At 35.7% G+C, this 16,818-nt stretch overlaps 1 protein-coding gene across 15 annotated transcripts in view; it reads right to left on the bottom strand.

The window, feature by feature from the left end:
• Positions 1-16,818, bottom strand: part of BLTP1 (bridge-like lipid transfer protein family member 1) — a 195,649-nt gene that overhangs the window by 67,486 nt on the left and 111,345 nt on the right. For 12 of the 15 annotated variants that reach the window (XR_011501876.1, XR_011501877.1, XM_070504705.1 and 9 more), the window contains exons 44-51: positions 16,657-16,815; positions 14,993-15,168; positions 12,129-12,304; positions 6,871-7,577; positions 6,192-6,437; positions 5,632-5,725; positions 3,653-3,703; positions 318-524 (exon numbers count right to left, since the gene is read on the bottom strand). Coding sequence is in view for 13 of the 15 variants with exons in the window: in XM_070504705.1 (XP_070360806.1) it covers positions 318-524; positions 3,653-3,703; positions 5,632-5,725; positions 6,192-6,437; positions 6,871-7,577; positions 12,129-12,304; positions 14,993-15,168; positions 16,657-16,815 (1,816 nt within the window). In the remaining 2 variants the exon portion in view is untranslated. The remainder of the gene's footprint in view (positions 1-317; positions 525-3,652; positions 3,704-5,631; positions 5,726-6,191; positions 6,438-6,870; positions 7,578-12,128; positions 12,305-14,992; positions 15,169-16,656; positions 16,816-16,818) is intronic. The other 3 variants (XM_070504708.1, XM_070504711.1, XM_070504707.1) reach the window with 2 other exon arrangements.

Below are 16,818 nucleotides of genomic sequence, written 5' to 3'. Positions count from 1 at the left end.
ATGCAGTCAAAAATTTCGATGAGTTCAAAGTAAATAAAGATTGACTGATACAGTCCTAGAATTTGCTTTTTATTAGTACCTCTTATGATCTCTTAAGCTCCACTGATGTAACATGCAACACTGACAATTGCATTGTACTTTAATAATATCCAATATGATTCTCCCACGATCATGTTTGGCTACTTTCCACCTGCCCCACTGTCCACAATGGTCAATACTTAGATGTAACCCTCTGTAGTCCTTCAAACTATTGTTAACACAGCAAAGAATGACCTGAACTATTATACAGAATCACAGAATTTGAAGGAACAACTTACACAGTAGAAGGCTGTCTGATGAGGTCTGAGATTTGCTTAGACAGTTGGTGAGAACTTCGAACCATCATGCTATGTAAGGTGGCAGGATGCTGGGGAATGTTGATGCTGATAGCTCCGACTTTGAACACGGCCGCGTTGTTGGTCTTCAGCCCTCTCTGGGCACTGTAGAGGGCTTGGGACTTGGCGATACTACATTTCACTACAGTTCTATTAAGAGAAGAGGACCATTAAAACACAGCCAATAAAGAGAAATTTTGAAAAAGTCTTTTGAGAGCAAGAAAAATGCTTTTAAATCATTGAATGAACTACATGACTTAGGATTTTTTGTGTTTAAATCATATACTGAAGAAATCATGTTTTCTAAAAATATTGAAATATATTTTACACTGTTTGCACTATTATTCTTTGATACAGAGTTTACAGAAGAAAATATGTATGTGCTTATATAAAAGTAAAAGCAACTATTTCCCAGAAGACTATCGCTGATTAGAAAAATTAAAAAGTATTCTATGGAATTGGTCTAGCCAGTATGAGGGTAGATTCTGGGATGCTGACTAGTGATTGAATTTTGAATCTTTTCTTAAATATTATAACAAATAAAGCTGTTTATCACCAATGAGATTTCATTCTAAATTCAATTTCAACATGAGCCAGAACACGTAGATGGTGCTAAAATGCAAAAGGCTTCCTAATTGTAAACAGCATCCATCTACTGAATGAAACTAAACATCCATTCACAAAGACATCTGTCTTGTTAACATGTCCGTCAAGAAATTCTACATGTCTCACTGTTTTACCTTTATAATACACAGAAGTCTCCTTAAATATCACTTTTGATTATATAAGCATGTATGCAATACTGCATTTTCAATTATATACCAAAAGTCAGAATGGAAACCTGATGTGTCTGAGTGCTCTCCTATTGTAGACGCTACTGTGTTATTTCCAGTGGCAATTCTGATGTTTAGGACTTCCGGACATCTGTGTTGCCCAACTCCAGAGGGCCCCGTTCACACTATAGTCTAGATAAATGACTCCCACCACAACATGAGCGGCGTTCCTTGGAGTTGGACAACATGATGGTCCTACACTGATCAAACTGAGCCAGAAACTAGAGAGACATCTGATTAACTCTTGTCAAACTGCACATGTTAAAGATGTAAGGAGGGGCTGGCCCGGTTGCATAGTGGTTAGTTCACACGCTCTGCTTCAGTGGCCTGGGGTTCATGGGTTCAGATCCCTGGCATGGACCTACACACCGCCCATCAGGCCACACTGTGGTGGCATCCCACATACAAAAAAAACAGAGGAAGGTTGGCACAGGTGTTAGCTCAGTGACAATCTTCTTCAAGCAAAAAGAGAAAGGTTAGCAATAGATGTTGGCTCAGGGCCAATCTTCCTCATCAAAAAAAAGACATGAAGAGACCCAGAATGAGAAATCAAACAGTTTACAAGCTGCCACTATGAGTTATCTATTCGTAATTTTATTTTAATTCTCGAAGAGAGTTGTCAATCTAGGTCATACAACACATAGTATACATAAAACTTTTCCACAAGAAAGAAGTGGTCAAAATCTCTCTAAAGAGAAGATTGTGAAAACTTGTAGCACATCAGGAATGCCTCATATACGTGAAAAGTTCACAGCAAATGACCAAGAAGTCTTGTTAAAGAATTCATTGACAGTGGTAGTCTACTTCACAAGGTTGCACTAGATCCGCTGTGAGCCTCAATTACAATGACCACAGTGTCTAATCAGGCAAGACTTTTTCCCACCTTCTTTTACTTCCTGTATCCAGGCAACAGGGCCTTAAAGGTACGCTAGTCATCCTTGTCCATGCAACATGATGAGTGAATGACTTAAGGATTTGCTTTGGGGCCTGATTGTCTCTATCTCTACCCCTACTCCACCTACTTGAGCATGTGGGTCCAAACTTTAGAGGCAGGGAGAAGAAGATGATTTATGCACCCTGACTTACGCTGCCTGTCTCAATTCAGTTTTGCCTGAAAAATGGCTGCAACGGGGGTGGAAAGTACTGTGATCACATGCTATTTAGTTAACTATTAAAAATCACTGGAATTTTCTTTCTCATTTGGCAACTGTACCTTACATGTTAACTCTCTCAGCCAGAAATCCTATAAGAGGAGAGGGGTGGCCTATAAGGGGTACCATGACAGGGACCACATCTCATTTGCTTAGTGTCACATCTCTGAAGCCTAACACAGTGCTCAGGCCAAACTATGTAACCTAATAATTGTTGAATGGATGAAAATGAGATCTTTAGCCATTAAAAAGCATCCCCTCAAAAGTCATACAGTATTGATTCTTTTGGTTATACATCCAAAGATCTCAGTGATAAAAAGGAAAGAAACAATAAATCTTCTCCAGCTACTATCACTACTAAAATGGAATTAGATATTTTTTCTATACCTGTTAAGCGACACTAATAGGTAAGAGTGGTTTCCAGAAAATAATCATTTCCTTTTCTTAATATTAGTGCATTTATTCTTTTCTAGTACCTCTAGTTGGCTGATTACAGATAATCCCAAGAAAGGGCTGTTAATTGATGATATTTTGTCTATGGCCTATTAGCAATATACAGTGAAACAAATCTCACGAAGTATGATAACCTTACCAGCATGGAACATAATATACAGATTTATCTATTTATTCAGCATATTCAAATTTTACAGAAAATGTCCAAAGAAATAACCAGTGTTAAGTAACATATTAATTTGTCATGGTGAGAAGACATGATGAATATTTAAATATGGCCCTCAGTACAGCTCACTACCACAAAATATCAGATATACTTGGGTCAAATTAAGCCACTCAAAATATAAAATGTACATATAGTAAAATCTGTCAACAGAGCAGTAAATTCTCCCTATTTTGAAAACAGAATTATAAGGTTGGGATGTGTAGATATTTTCATATATTAGTGTTTTAATAATTATTTTTGCAATTAGTGAAAACTCTTTTGCAAAGTAAAACTTTGCAAAATAATAGTTTCTATTATCACACCAAACATTAAGGATCTATGATAATATAAATTTTAATAGTAACATGTCTAAAAAAAGCACAAGCAACATACAACTATAGTGTTACAATCTCTTAACAACAAAACAAGGTATAAATTACAAAAAAGGCAGGCCTTACCTGTGTGTTTTCCTTGAATAGCAGTAGCTTTAATCTATAAAAGGGTCTACATTAAAGCTACAAAATAATAACTAACTACATACATTCACAGCCATGCAGATAATCTAAATATTTATCTTTAAAACTATTCAATACTATGTTAATCACAAAGTCCATGAAAAAGAATAATACGACATACAGAAACTCTTGTTTGGCTGTGCTTGTAGGAGATGTGGGAAAGTCCTCCAGTCTACAGATGAAGATTCAAGAGGAAAGCAAGAAAACAAAAGGAAGCAAATAAACATTTATGCATAAATTAGTTACAATAAGACCAATCATCTGGAAAGCTTTTCTTACATCTCACTTTTAAAATTTGCCCTCAAAGAACCGTCTCAACTAATTTTTAGCTCCATTTCCTTTTAATTGAAATTGGAAATGAAAAGCCAAATAAATCCAGAAAGGCTTCACACTACTAGAATCTGGCAGTGAGTAATAAACAACTTGTATTTTTCAAAGAAAAATTTAAGAGATCTTTGCTTGTTTTTTTTTAAAAAAGGGCAAGAAATATCAACTGTACAATACTTTTTAAAAAATATTATTTTCTGCAAGTTTAGAGACTATTTGAAGCCCTTCTCTTAAGAGATAATAAATAATGGAGAGAATAGGTCTAAAAGGATAGAGTAAACCAAACACAAAGCATATCTAAAGAAATTTGTTTTACTTTCTGAACAGGTTCAAATAACCATAGTACTTTTAAATTTAGAGTCAATCAAAGAATCTTGGAACCCAAGGAGAATGACGACTTTCTGCAGGAGCATTGTGGCGAGGGGGAAGGAGTATGGGTTCAGGTATCTCTTCTTCCTGGCTGTACAATTTCAAGCATTTTAGGGCAATACTTTGATCTTTCTGAATCTCAATTTATTGTTCTAGAAAGTGGGGATAAAATCACCCCAGTTCACAGGATTGTGGTGAAGATTAAATAAAATAATCTATGTGAGGCTCCTGGCCCACAGTAGGTACTTAAGTTGTAGTTATTACATAATACTCCCTATGGCATAATGAATAATCATAAAAGATCGTGTCTCTTACAACTACTGGAATTTTTTGGTCTTTCAAAAGACTGATTATGAAATGCATCTGGACCATCAGGCAGCTATAATAAAATACACTCTCTTTGGTTCTAGACTTACAGGTCCAAACACCCCAGTAAGACTTAAACATCTATTTCAGGAAATGTTCCCCAAGACAGCTACGACATTACCCATGTTTAAAATATTATGAAGAGACCTGTAACTAATCAATCTATCACTAATATTTAATTTTTATAATGCTAAACCAATTAGTTTAGCATTTAATCAGTATTTAGCAGGATGGATGCTTTATAGGACGATAATACAACAATATTAACTAGTTAGAATATTAAGAAATAGCAAATTCTCAAAATCTGACTGAAACACATTTTGTAGTTCCTACACAAAACTGCTCCACTGAAAGGAAGTTAGGAATGAAGGTATGCAGTTCCAAGTGTGCGAACACAGTCAGTGGTGAAATGCACTGATAAGAGACTAGTGATCTGAACAGCATGCATAAAGGTAATCATCATCAAAGCAATTCTTATAAAGAAAAAGTAACAGCAAAGAGTCAAAAGAAAAGAGATATGGTACGGTATACCCACTATAAAAAGTTGACCTATACTATTGGAAGGAGTCTCATAGGCTTTATTGTTAAATTCTTTAAGTAAAAAAGGCAAAAGAAAGTTTTGAAACCCAGAATGAATATGAGTGATTACTTAATATAAAATCAAGAGTCTATATTATTTGACTACATTTTGTTTTACTTAACTAATTTGAATTGTGTGAGCTTTTGCATGTTATATGTTTAACTGACATTTGCACGGTAACCATTTTTCTTGTTAGACAATCTTACAAATGCACGGGGAGTCAGTTTTTAGGGGGGCAGGGGAGGTAGGAAACCAATTTTAGAAAGGAAAAAAGTCACTCTTCTGAAAACATTCCATATGGTTTTATTCTTAATGACAGTCAGAAGCACAGTATCTGGCAACATTATGTATATAAATCTCAAAACTTAGAAGGTATGAGATTCATCCAAAGAATTTTAAGTTTCCTATAAAACTATAACAAACAAGTTCAAGAAAATAATAAAAATCAACACACTTACTGTATATTTGGTGTAATCCCTTCAAGCAGGACAATATTAACCCCACCAATATGAGCAGTGGCACACGTCTCAGTCATCTTTTGATGTAAAACATCTTAAATGTGAGAAAAAATAATTACATGAATTATGGAAATAACATAATTGAACTTCATATTAAAATTGCGTTTTATTCTTAATACAATCAGTGACAAAAGATAATTTTAAAGCTATGATAAAATTCAAACTTGAAGTTTTTTATTTCTATGTATTCATATATACTATATATGTCAAAATTGGGAGAATGCTAAATATGCAGTTTAACATGTCATCCATGCATTAAAGAGCCTAACGGCATTGGAGATAGCCTGATGACATTTTAATTCTCAGAAGTAATAGTGCAGAAAACTTGGAAAATTTTAAAAATCAAAAAGAACAAGAAAAAGAAACTACATAAACTAGCACTCTTGATCAATGTAAATGGGAAGTTTCACTTTCTGAAGAAAAATTTCCAAATAGGAATTCTGGAGACATGACATTGGCTTTCTTCAGAATGGCACTACAGTATTAGAACATGGTCCTACCCTTCATTTTTTCCTTCAGTGTGAAACTGCCATGGATCCTCTTCAGTTCTGATTCCATCGTCAGCCCGCCAATGTCTGCCTCCAGGTGCGTGCGGTTCACCATGCCAATGCCAAACACTATTAGGGTCACATGCTGAGGTTCAGAAGTTACCAAGCTACGTTTCCTCTGTGTCTTAGTCAAACTGTTACTGTCTTGTTCATTCTCAAACACAACTTTACATGTTGGCTCTGTAGGGCTCCGAACTCCTTTATAAGTAAATGGAAATAAAAGCGTTTAGATATGAAAACCGTGAAACGGACACTCCAAACATCATCTTACCTTTCTTCACATTCCAAACCAGCATTCTTCCTCCTCTTCCCCACCAAAAAGATTTTTTAAATTTTTCAACCTTTTCCCATCGTCATATTGAAAGTAAATAGCAGATTCAGATATCTGAAAGCAGGTCTGTCTGAATTCTTTAGGGGCATACTGTGTAAGGGTTAGTTAGGAAGGATGGGAAATCAGACAGCAGAGTATCTGACTGCCGTTACTGTTTTCTCTCCTTGGGTGATTAACAATTTCTTTGAGTCTCAACTTTCCACTTAAAACATTAAGAAAACATGATGAACAATCTGCTTTCTTTTTTAGTATTAGTGATTTTCTAAACAGAAATTTTAAAAATATAAAAATATCCATTACCTGCTGGTCCAAATGTTTCCGAAGATTTTTCCAATATTCCTGTTGGATCAGAGATAAGTGAATAGAAGTTAAGCAATTTATACATATTCTGCCAGCACTCCGCTGAGGGCTCACTTTGTTCCGACACTGTAATTGAATCAGAGTCATCCATGTGAATGGTCATATGATCCACCACATCCTTGGAACCTTTTCTAGACACTTTTGAAGTTCTTCTTTCAGATCTTCCTAACGAATTTTTGTTCCGAGATTCCTTTTTGTTATTCTCATTGTTGGTCCGTTTGTTCTTTGCATTATTTACTCTATTGCCGCCATTAAGACTTCCTCTAGAACTGCGGCTGAAGTCAGATGAGCGAAAATCCCGATGTTTTCTGGTTTTGAAGGTAGGTGTTGGGGAAGCTGATCCAGCTGTATACCTGCTCAGTTTAATGTCAGTCTGAGTGGCTTTGATGTCATCTATCATTGTACTAAATTGATGAATAAGACGAACTAAAGCCATATCTACATGCTGGCTTATTGACTGACAAGAAATAGTAAAGTTGCAGTGAAAGGTATTGTAATAACGCTTGTTGAGATCATGAAAAGAAAGAGCACTGGTAGAGTTCTGAGGGGTGCACACTGACTTTTCCATTACAACAGCACTGATGCTAAAGGTTTCCAACATCAATGCTGGTTTGAACTCAAGTGGAGGAAGATTCACATGACCTTGCCTAAAAATGTGGGGAAAAAAAGAAAATGACAAAGTTTTATTTCCTTCCTTTCAGAACAGCACAATCTTTATGAATTAGCAAAAGACTCTCCAAGGTGAAATATGTTATAAGTCGTTTAAATTATTTTAAGCAAGAGATCAAGTAGAATGTTTTTTCACTAAACCAGCCTTTTCTAAGTGGGAAGCTGGGCCTTAAGTCTCCCTCCTTGATCTTACTCTAGAACTGCCTAGTCAAAATGAGACTTATGTTAACGATTTCAGTGAAGTGATAAAACAATTTTCCTTGCCATCCAATGGTATACCCCAATCGTATTGGAATCTAAAGTCAATTATTCAATTAAGACACCTCCCTTAACCATTCTTTCCCTCTCTGTCAAATATATGGTTTATAAATTTAATTTCATTATATTTTATACAATTTGATTTGCTATTTGAAATGAAACACTGCTGGTATACTTTGCAAATTTGAAAGTGGTGAGGAGGGGCCAGCCCCGTGGCCGAGCGGTTAAGTTTGCACACTCCGAGCGGTTAAGTTTGCACACTCCGCTTCGGCAGCCCAGGGTTTCGCTGGTTCAGATCCTGGGTGCAGATATGGCACTGCTCATCAGGCCATGCTGAGGTGGCATCCCACATGCCACAGCTAGAAGGACCCACAACCATAATATACAACTATGTACTGGGGGGTCTTTGGGGAGAAAAGAAGAACAACAACAAAAAAGATTGGCAACAGTTGTTAGCTCAGGTGTCAATCCTGAAAAAGAAACAGTGGTGGGGCCGGCCCGGTGGCGCAGCGGTTAAGTTCGCACGTTCCGCTTCTCGGAGGCCCAGGGTTCGCTGGTTCGGATCCCGGGTGCGGACATGGCACTGCTTGGCAGCCATGCTGTGGTAGGCGTCCCACGTATAAACTAGAGGAAGATGGGCACGGATGTTAGCTCAGAGCCAGGCTTCCTCAGCAAAAAGAGGAGGACTGGCAGTAGTTAGCTGAGGGCTAATCTTCCTCCAAAAAAAAAGCAAAAACAAAAACAAAAAACCAAACCAAACAAAACAAAACAAAAAGAAACAGTGGTGAGGAAAGCAACTGAAACAAAAATGAGAAATACATACAAAAACTTAAAATCTTTATAAAAATTATTTTGGCAAAACCTCCTGCTTATCCAAAAATTTTCAGGTAGGAATATTATGTTTAATTACAAAAAGTCAATTTTAATATTAAAAAGCCAAAAATGTCTCAGATTTCCATAAACCAATCACTAATAACAATAAACCTCAAGCATGAAAACTGTAAAAAGGTATTTTGGTCTCCCTTCTTCCATGTACAATATGAATGCGTAGCCATATAGGTCAAATCAAACATAGGATTTTTCTCTATCAGAAAAAAAAAACTGAAGCTGCTTTGATGTTCCCAATTTAACTTAAAAAATTGATGATTAGAGACAATAATTCCTTAATGAATACTAGCATTTCTTATTTAATAAGAAAACCTCCTTTGTAGTCTAAGTCATGAAAATGTCCAACCTCACGGGAAGCCTGCTATCAGTGCTAAGCATGTGGTCAGAGAAGGAAAAACTGAATTTTGAGAATTAGAACAGATAGGAGAGAGAATACTCAAAAGAGATTAAAATAATCCACAATTGTAAAAACAAGAATTGAGAACATGTCAGGGAGGCAAGAAAGTCTTCAAGAGAAGATTCAAGTAAAAGGGGAAAAAACTCTGGGTATATAATGAAGGAGTCATTTAAGCAATAGCAGCCAGAAAGGTAAAGAACTGGAATGAGCACTCTAGAGCTAAAGTTAAAACTAAAATTTAAAATTATTTATTAAATCTCTAATAAGTTCAACTATCTTGATTGCAGATAGCAAAGATATAAGGAAACTAATATTTATGAGAACCCATGCTGAATGATTTAATAACTGTCCTGGCTTTACAGTCTAGGAGAGTTATACATGTTATACAAGAAACTATAACCCAATAGTAATGAACAATATACTACAAAAAAAAAGCCCAAACAGGACTGAAATTTGACCAGGAAAAGTGTACTGTGACAAAGGTCTCCAAATAAATAAGCGTTAAGGTGGAATTACAGGAGATCTGAGAAATAAAAGCTAACCATGGGCTAGTAACAGGAAAGTAGAGCATTCAGAGCTGGCATGATGGTAGAAAAATTAAAAAGAATGTTAAGTTTTGCTAGAGGCAGTAAGTTCAAAGTCATTCAAAGAAGATCTCCTGGAACAGAAGAAGGGAAATATGGTCAGACGAAGGTCTAGTCTGTGGCAGTGTTGTATGGCTTTTAGTAGGGCAATAAGTAGGTGTTAAATATGATCATACACAGATACACACATACATACACATATGCATATAATCTGTGTATAAGTTAGTCATATATGATACATACCATGTGCATACAGTGTATATATACATGCACACTATGTGTGTGCAGGTATATATACACACATTATATAAGTATTTTTTATGTATACTTATATGAAAGTTGGCTACTGCAAACAGAAATGCACGTTTAACTCAGGGCTGCTAACTCTAATCAGGGAGTCTAAGTAGGTATTAATGTTTTGCTGTCTGGATTTGATGATTCCAATGTGAATGGATTTCAGTTACCATGGTTAAATAACACAGCTCCCAACAACATGGTTCAAATTTTTAACTAAAATTTACTGTGAATAACTGCAGAAAGTACAAACTTGCTGCTAGCTCTTCAGTCCACAAATTACTATGTAAATAACAGATGTACATCATGATCACTGACCAGTCACGTCACCTCTGTCAAAATATGTTAGTCATTGGTCAAAGCACATTTGTTACTCATTTCACACACAGACAGTAAAGCACGTAGATGTGCTGCCTCCTCCTGAGAAATCTGCATGATATTTTACAAAAATGGAAAATCAAGAGGGAAATGGACAGCAAAGATGAAAATGCAGCAATCAAACAAAAAATTATAATGCTGGCAGTGAAATTTAATTAAACATAAAAGGAGTTACAGAAGAAATAGCTGACCATGGAAATGTTGATACTTCCGCTGTTCTAGAAACTCTAGATATGCAGCCAGAGGAACTCAGCGAAAGCATAAAGAGCAAAGTGGTTGTGGCAAAAAGGAAGATATTCCCAGGAAGTGATACAGGCAAAAACTTCACAGCAAAAGGAACTCGTGAAGATATTTCATGACACTGAAAATGGAAATAAAATGTTGGAAACTGATCAACACTTAGAATGGGGTATGACACTTTACCAAGGCACAGAAAAGATCATGTATCGTAAGTTACATGATAAGAAGCCAAGCGCTATTAAAACTACCTTTTGACAAGTTTTTTTAGAAAGAAATAAAGCACTTTAATTCTGAATGTTTCTAACGTTTGAAATTACAATGTACTAAAATACTAGTTTTAGTATATTTTTCATTTCCCTAAACATTTATAATAAATAGACAGTTTTTAATATTTTGATAAACATTTTTCAAGGTCACAAAACAAAAGTAATTTTCCCCACTAATCTTAATAATCATCAAGGTCACTTTGCAGTGTTTCAGTTTGCACCGTCATTGTTAGGGGAACACATAACTGTGAAAAGCAAAGACTGTCTTATATTTAATAGAAAAGACACTGAAATTTTCATGTTCCTGTGTTATTAGAAAATCCTCAGATATTTAATGCCCTGAAACAAAATTTTAAAAAGCTGCATTCTTCTATACATAATTGCCATGAATTTTTTACTGATTTTGTTAAATTGTTTAAAATCTGAAATAGAATATTTCAAATAAAAAATATATTTCACTTAGCTATATGTCAGATACATGTACATTTTACTTTTAATTTTACCAGCTTGCAAAAGCACAAATTGGATGAAACCAAGAATGTTGCAAAAACCTCTTGTCATAAATGCCCTCTACATCTGCATTCTATTATTCCTACACACTTTAGCAAGACCTATCCAAAGTAAAATTGCAAGTTCACAAAAGATTAGTCAAATCTTATTAGTGGGCATATTATTTCCTATGCAAGCAGTAAAGAAACTGAAGAACTATCCATGACAATAAAGAGTGACAGTGAATGACAGTTCTTAACTTTCACCATGCTACATTTAGCATTCCTGTGTGTTTCTGATGGCTATACTCTCGGTCTGACTTCCACTGTGTTCTTCATAGAAAACACTATCTGCTACAAGTCAAGTCAACTCAGAAAGGAGGTTAGAAATAAATTCTAAGTAAAATATATAAAATTACAATCCATAAGATCATAAAAATTCAACGACTGCAAGAGTAAATAAATTCTAAGTGTATATATTGTATATGTCAACATACATACTTTGGCTGACCCTCACATATGTGCTAACACGGTACAAAAATATACCTAAAAATAGGCCTTATGACCTGTTGATTTTATTAATAAAATGTGGTTACTATTTTTGTTAAATGGAAATTATCCTCTCATAAGATTAAAATTACTTTCTCAGCATTAGAAGAAAGGAAAGTTAAATAACAAATGAGTATGATAACCTTTGTACAAAATTTGACATAAAAACAACAATAGCACCAGACACCTTCTTGCTCTTTTGCCTTTTCTCTCTTTGGCTGTGTCTGAATCCACGATGTCTGCTCTGAGGCAGTCCAAAGTCCCTGAAAATGAGAGGTGCTCTCCAAAGTACATTCGGTAGCAGAGCGGCATTGCATCCTGTGACTGGATCCCTGTATGACTCAAAAGAGGTTTGAAAACAACCTAAAAGACATAACACAATCCATATTAGCTCAATTGATAATTCATCATTTACTGTGGCTTTTTTCCTATTCTACTTTAGTAGATATCACTATAGTGTAAAGAAAAAAAAAAAAACTCTAATTTTACTTAAAACTTAGTATTTCTGAACACCTATTTATGTGCCACTCATCTTCAAATTAATCATAAGGGCACAGATCCCTTGATCCTGTCTGAGTGTCTGAAAATACAAGGAAAATAAAATTATGAATTAGTTTAAATCATTCTACTTCTTGCTTTTAAAAAAGGCATGAATAGCTGTGCTTCCATAAAAATCTAGTACATTAGGGTCACAAAACAGTTTATCAACTTCCTGTGTTAACATAAAAACATTTCACATGGTATCTTATGAATATCTGACCTATTTTTAAATGGTATCACTTGGTTGTAACAGTCACTTAACATTTATTTTCTGACAAAGAACTTCCTTTACATTTTAAGTATTATACATGTTTATGGAAATACATCACTCTGGTTAAATCTCTAGTTAACTGAATTTCATAGTCACTAAGAGCTAACCCAAACAGAAGCAACTATATGTGTTTAATAGACCACTATAATCACTGACAACTCATTCTCTGCTGTATGGATTCTTTTCCTCCTTCAACATCCTAAATATAAGTGCTATCCAACGCTTTCCTTGGCCCCCTTCTAACTCTTTCACTACACATTCTCCCTTAGTGATCTTTTCCTGAAGCTTAAAAAGTTCTATAAAAATGGACGAGTGCCATTTGGGTAATGAGACCCATGTCCACATTTTCAGTTGTCTCTAGGTCATTTGTTTGTGCTTGGGAAGATAGGATACTCTTGTGAAGGCCTAGAATGAGAGAATTCAAACAATTTCACTCTAGACTGGAAACTTAGGGAGAAATTTCCTCTTCCTTGTATACTTGCTTGGCATACTCTTTCTTGGGTTTACTCTTTCGTAGATGTGCTCTGTCATCCTAATGGAAAAACTCTTCCCTCTTCAAGGTTCAAGCCATCCTCCATCTTTCCTAATCTTTGTCATCTATTTATGCCCTTGGTTAATCTTCCATACCCACCAGGGACTTTGGTTCCTGACTGACTGTCTTCTTTTTCTTTTCCATCCCAATTTATCTTCCTGAAGGACTTCTTTGGCCATGAAGATAACTCAACCAACCCTTCAGTTCCAAAGTTATTGACTTCCTTTAACTCCCCACAACCTTGGCTTGAACTCCATTTCAGTAACTTCCTAAATTGTATACTACATCTCATCATCTCATTTTTCCTGCTATATCTGCTTTGGATCAATCCTATTCTACTTCTACAGCTGAGCTGCTAAGGACCATGAGAGGAAACGATCTAATTGCATTCACTGGTATTGCAACACTAACAAACTCTTAACTAGACTCCTCAGCACTATTTGGCAATCCTTCTGGGGGTCTGTGGTGAGCTCTCTTTCACAGTCATTCCAATTTTTACACATATCTAAATCACCTCACTGTTTTTTATTGTATTAACATTCATGTTTCTGGTGGATTTTAGAGTCTTACATGTAAAATAGTATAGTTATCTCTAAAAATGTGTATTGAACGCTAATAAATACAATGAATAATGAATGTATTATATAGGCCAAAACAATGACAAAAATTTTTCCACATTCTCCCTTTTAAAAACAAGTGAACAAGTCTCTAAAAACTACTCCAATGTATTGGAGGAGTAAATCAAGAAAATTTAAAAGTGCCTGACAAACTTAACATAAATTACCTCCTATTGTAAGAAAACATTGAAGCTACCAATTTGCAAACTTACCACTGACCTTAAAGTCTTCCCAAAAATTCTCAGAGGAAAAAGTATCTTTCATGTCCAAAGCATCTCTCTATAAACGACTCTAAATTCTAACACTTCTCCTCCTTCTCTGAATCTTGCTCTATCAGTTTACCCTTCTTTCATTTTTTTTGATTGGGACCTCCCTAATTCCTCATAAGTTGTAAACATGCTCAAGTCTCTTTCATCCTGAGAAAATATCACCTCTTGATACCCATGCCCCACTCTCCCACTTGCCTTCTGATCCTTCAAATTAAAAAGAACGTGTCAAAGGATTTCACTCTCCACTCTCCGCATTTAATCAATTAAATAAGATCTCCACAATATTTCTCCTTTACCTCATCAAAGCCACAACCATCTAAGCTAAGGGCCTGATAACCACTTGTGTGAACTATTTCAATAACTCATTTTTTCACCTCTGGTTTCTCTACTTCAATATTTAACACACTGCTACTCATATAATATTTCTACATGTACAGTTCCAGTCACTTTATTCCTTTGCTCTAAAATCGTCAATGACCCCCCCAGTGCTCACTCAATAAAGTCTTAACATAGCACTAAGACTACAGGATGTGATTAAATTTATCTTTGTAGTCATTATTTAGACAATCTGTATCTCCAAATAACAAAAATGTTACTATATGAGACAACTATATGCCGCTCTTCTTTTTAATGAGTATCTACAGATGCTTAATTTGCATTTATAATTACCCTATGTACTTTTCAAAGGCTCCTCCTTTTTTGCTTGAAGGCTTCAGGCATACAGGCATAAAATCCTGAAGTGCCCATTACTTGATGGTTCCAGCTGCTAAGTACTGTCTGATGAGGGGTTACAATAATTAGGGAAAAAACAGACTGGCTCACCTGTGCATCAGCCAACTGAACAGCAGGAAATCCTTGGTTGGCTTCTTCTACACCTGCCACATCATCCTGGCTAGTGCTATGCTGAGAATGCGTCCCATCTAAGGTATTCTGGTCACTAGACAAGACGGTGTTGAAATCGGAGGCTGAGGGAATTGTAGGAAGATTAGGTGCAACACCTAGCAGAGTAAATGTTCAAGAACAAAATCTAAATTATTGGGAATAAAAAACATAAAGAGGCACAGCAAAGTAAACTTATGAAGCCTGTGTTGTAGTAGACCAGACCGCTTAAATTGAAAGAGAAAACAAAATAGCACTTTTAGGTTATTTTACAGACACGACTTATTAATAAATTTAGAAAATCCTCATATATGAAGGCTATATTAAAGACAGTCAGTCCAAAGCAGAGAATTTTATGGCTGGAAGATCTGTGAAAAGCATGTGATATCCCATCAGCCTGGCGCTGAGGAACAGAGTTACAGACAGCAGCAGGGCGACAGACACGGGTTCGCAGTCTCACTCAGAAATTCCTTCCCAGCTGTGCTTTCCTGAGGCGGAGCATAAATGAAACGGTGCTATTTGTTTCATCTGTGCCCCCTATCTCTTTTCATTCCCCACCAGGCAAAGGACTGATGATAGAGAGGAAATGTTCTTTTCTGGTTCTCTTGAAACTTAAACTCTGTGCAGTAGTGCAGCTAGCACCAGAGAAGTGCTGAGAGCTGGTGGAAGCACCAGCCTTCCATCAACCAAGGGCCAAAGCTAAGAACCAACATGCAGCCAGAATTAGGATCAGTTCCAGATTCAAAAGCGGTCCACACACCAGGAAGGAAAAGGACCGAGTAAGTAGTTACATATCAACTACTTTTCATAATTTCCTATTTTCTGTCTGAAGAGAATTTACTAGCAATCTAAATAGCTGTTACACAAGTTAATGTTAGCTGCCTTCAGCAACTAGAATCAAAGCTACTTCACATATTATTTTTTTAAATATATTTTTTCCAAAAAAAATAATACATACAACTAGTAAATTTGGAAAAACAATAAAAAATTTAGAAAAATAGAAAAGGAAAGGTGGCTCCACTTCCATTTCTGGCGATAACCACCAATACTTCTTTGTGAATTCCATGACAGTCTTCTTGCTACTTATACATATTCTTTTCAAATTAATAAATTGCCCTCATTTGCTTTCCTCCTTGAGGGCAAGAATCTTGCTTTATTCCTCTTTGTACTCCCTTAGATTTAATTAAATATTTAAGTAACCATAAAGAGTGGAAGACAGCTAGTTATGTCCCAGAGGAATCTGGATAAACCAAAAATATTTTCTTTATTGTAGGTACACGGTGATGTAATTATACTGTGCATTTTTTATTTATCTCCTTTTGGTGATTTGAAAATTAAACAAGCCACATTAAATGGAAGCTTTAAACTCTTTAAGTCATACACAATCTAACATTTGACACATTTGCCTTTCCACAAGAACCCTACTGACTGCGTACGACTCCCTCAATTGCAATTTTATTAAAGGCATTCCAAAAAATGGGCTGATTTCAACTAAACAGTACTTAAACATTTGAGATTTTTTAATCATCCTCTGAAAAATAGGATTTTGCTATAACTTTACATGTGCCCCTCAGATAGTTAAGCAAAATAACGTGATAACTAAGTACCTGTTGGAAGACTATTGTGTCCTGACTTGGTAGCAGGAGATTCTTGCACCACACTTCCCCGATTACCCACAGCATTTGACATCCAGTTATAGAAACTCACAGAGGATGGTTCAGACAACAAGGGGTGTTCAGACAACATATCAGTGGCCATCGTATTTCCTG

Source organism: Equus asinus, chromosome 3 (assembly GCF_041296235.1).
Source record: "Equus asinus isolate D_3611 breed Donkey chromosome 3, EquAss-T2T_v2, whole genome shotgun sequence".
In the NCBI taxonomy this organism is placed as follows: domain Eukaryota; kingdom Metazoa; phylum Chordata; class Mammalia; order Perissodactyla; family Equidae; genus Equus; species Equus asinus.
This window is presented reverse-complemented; position numbering and strand designations above follow the sequence as displayed.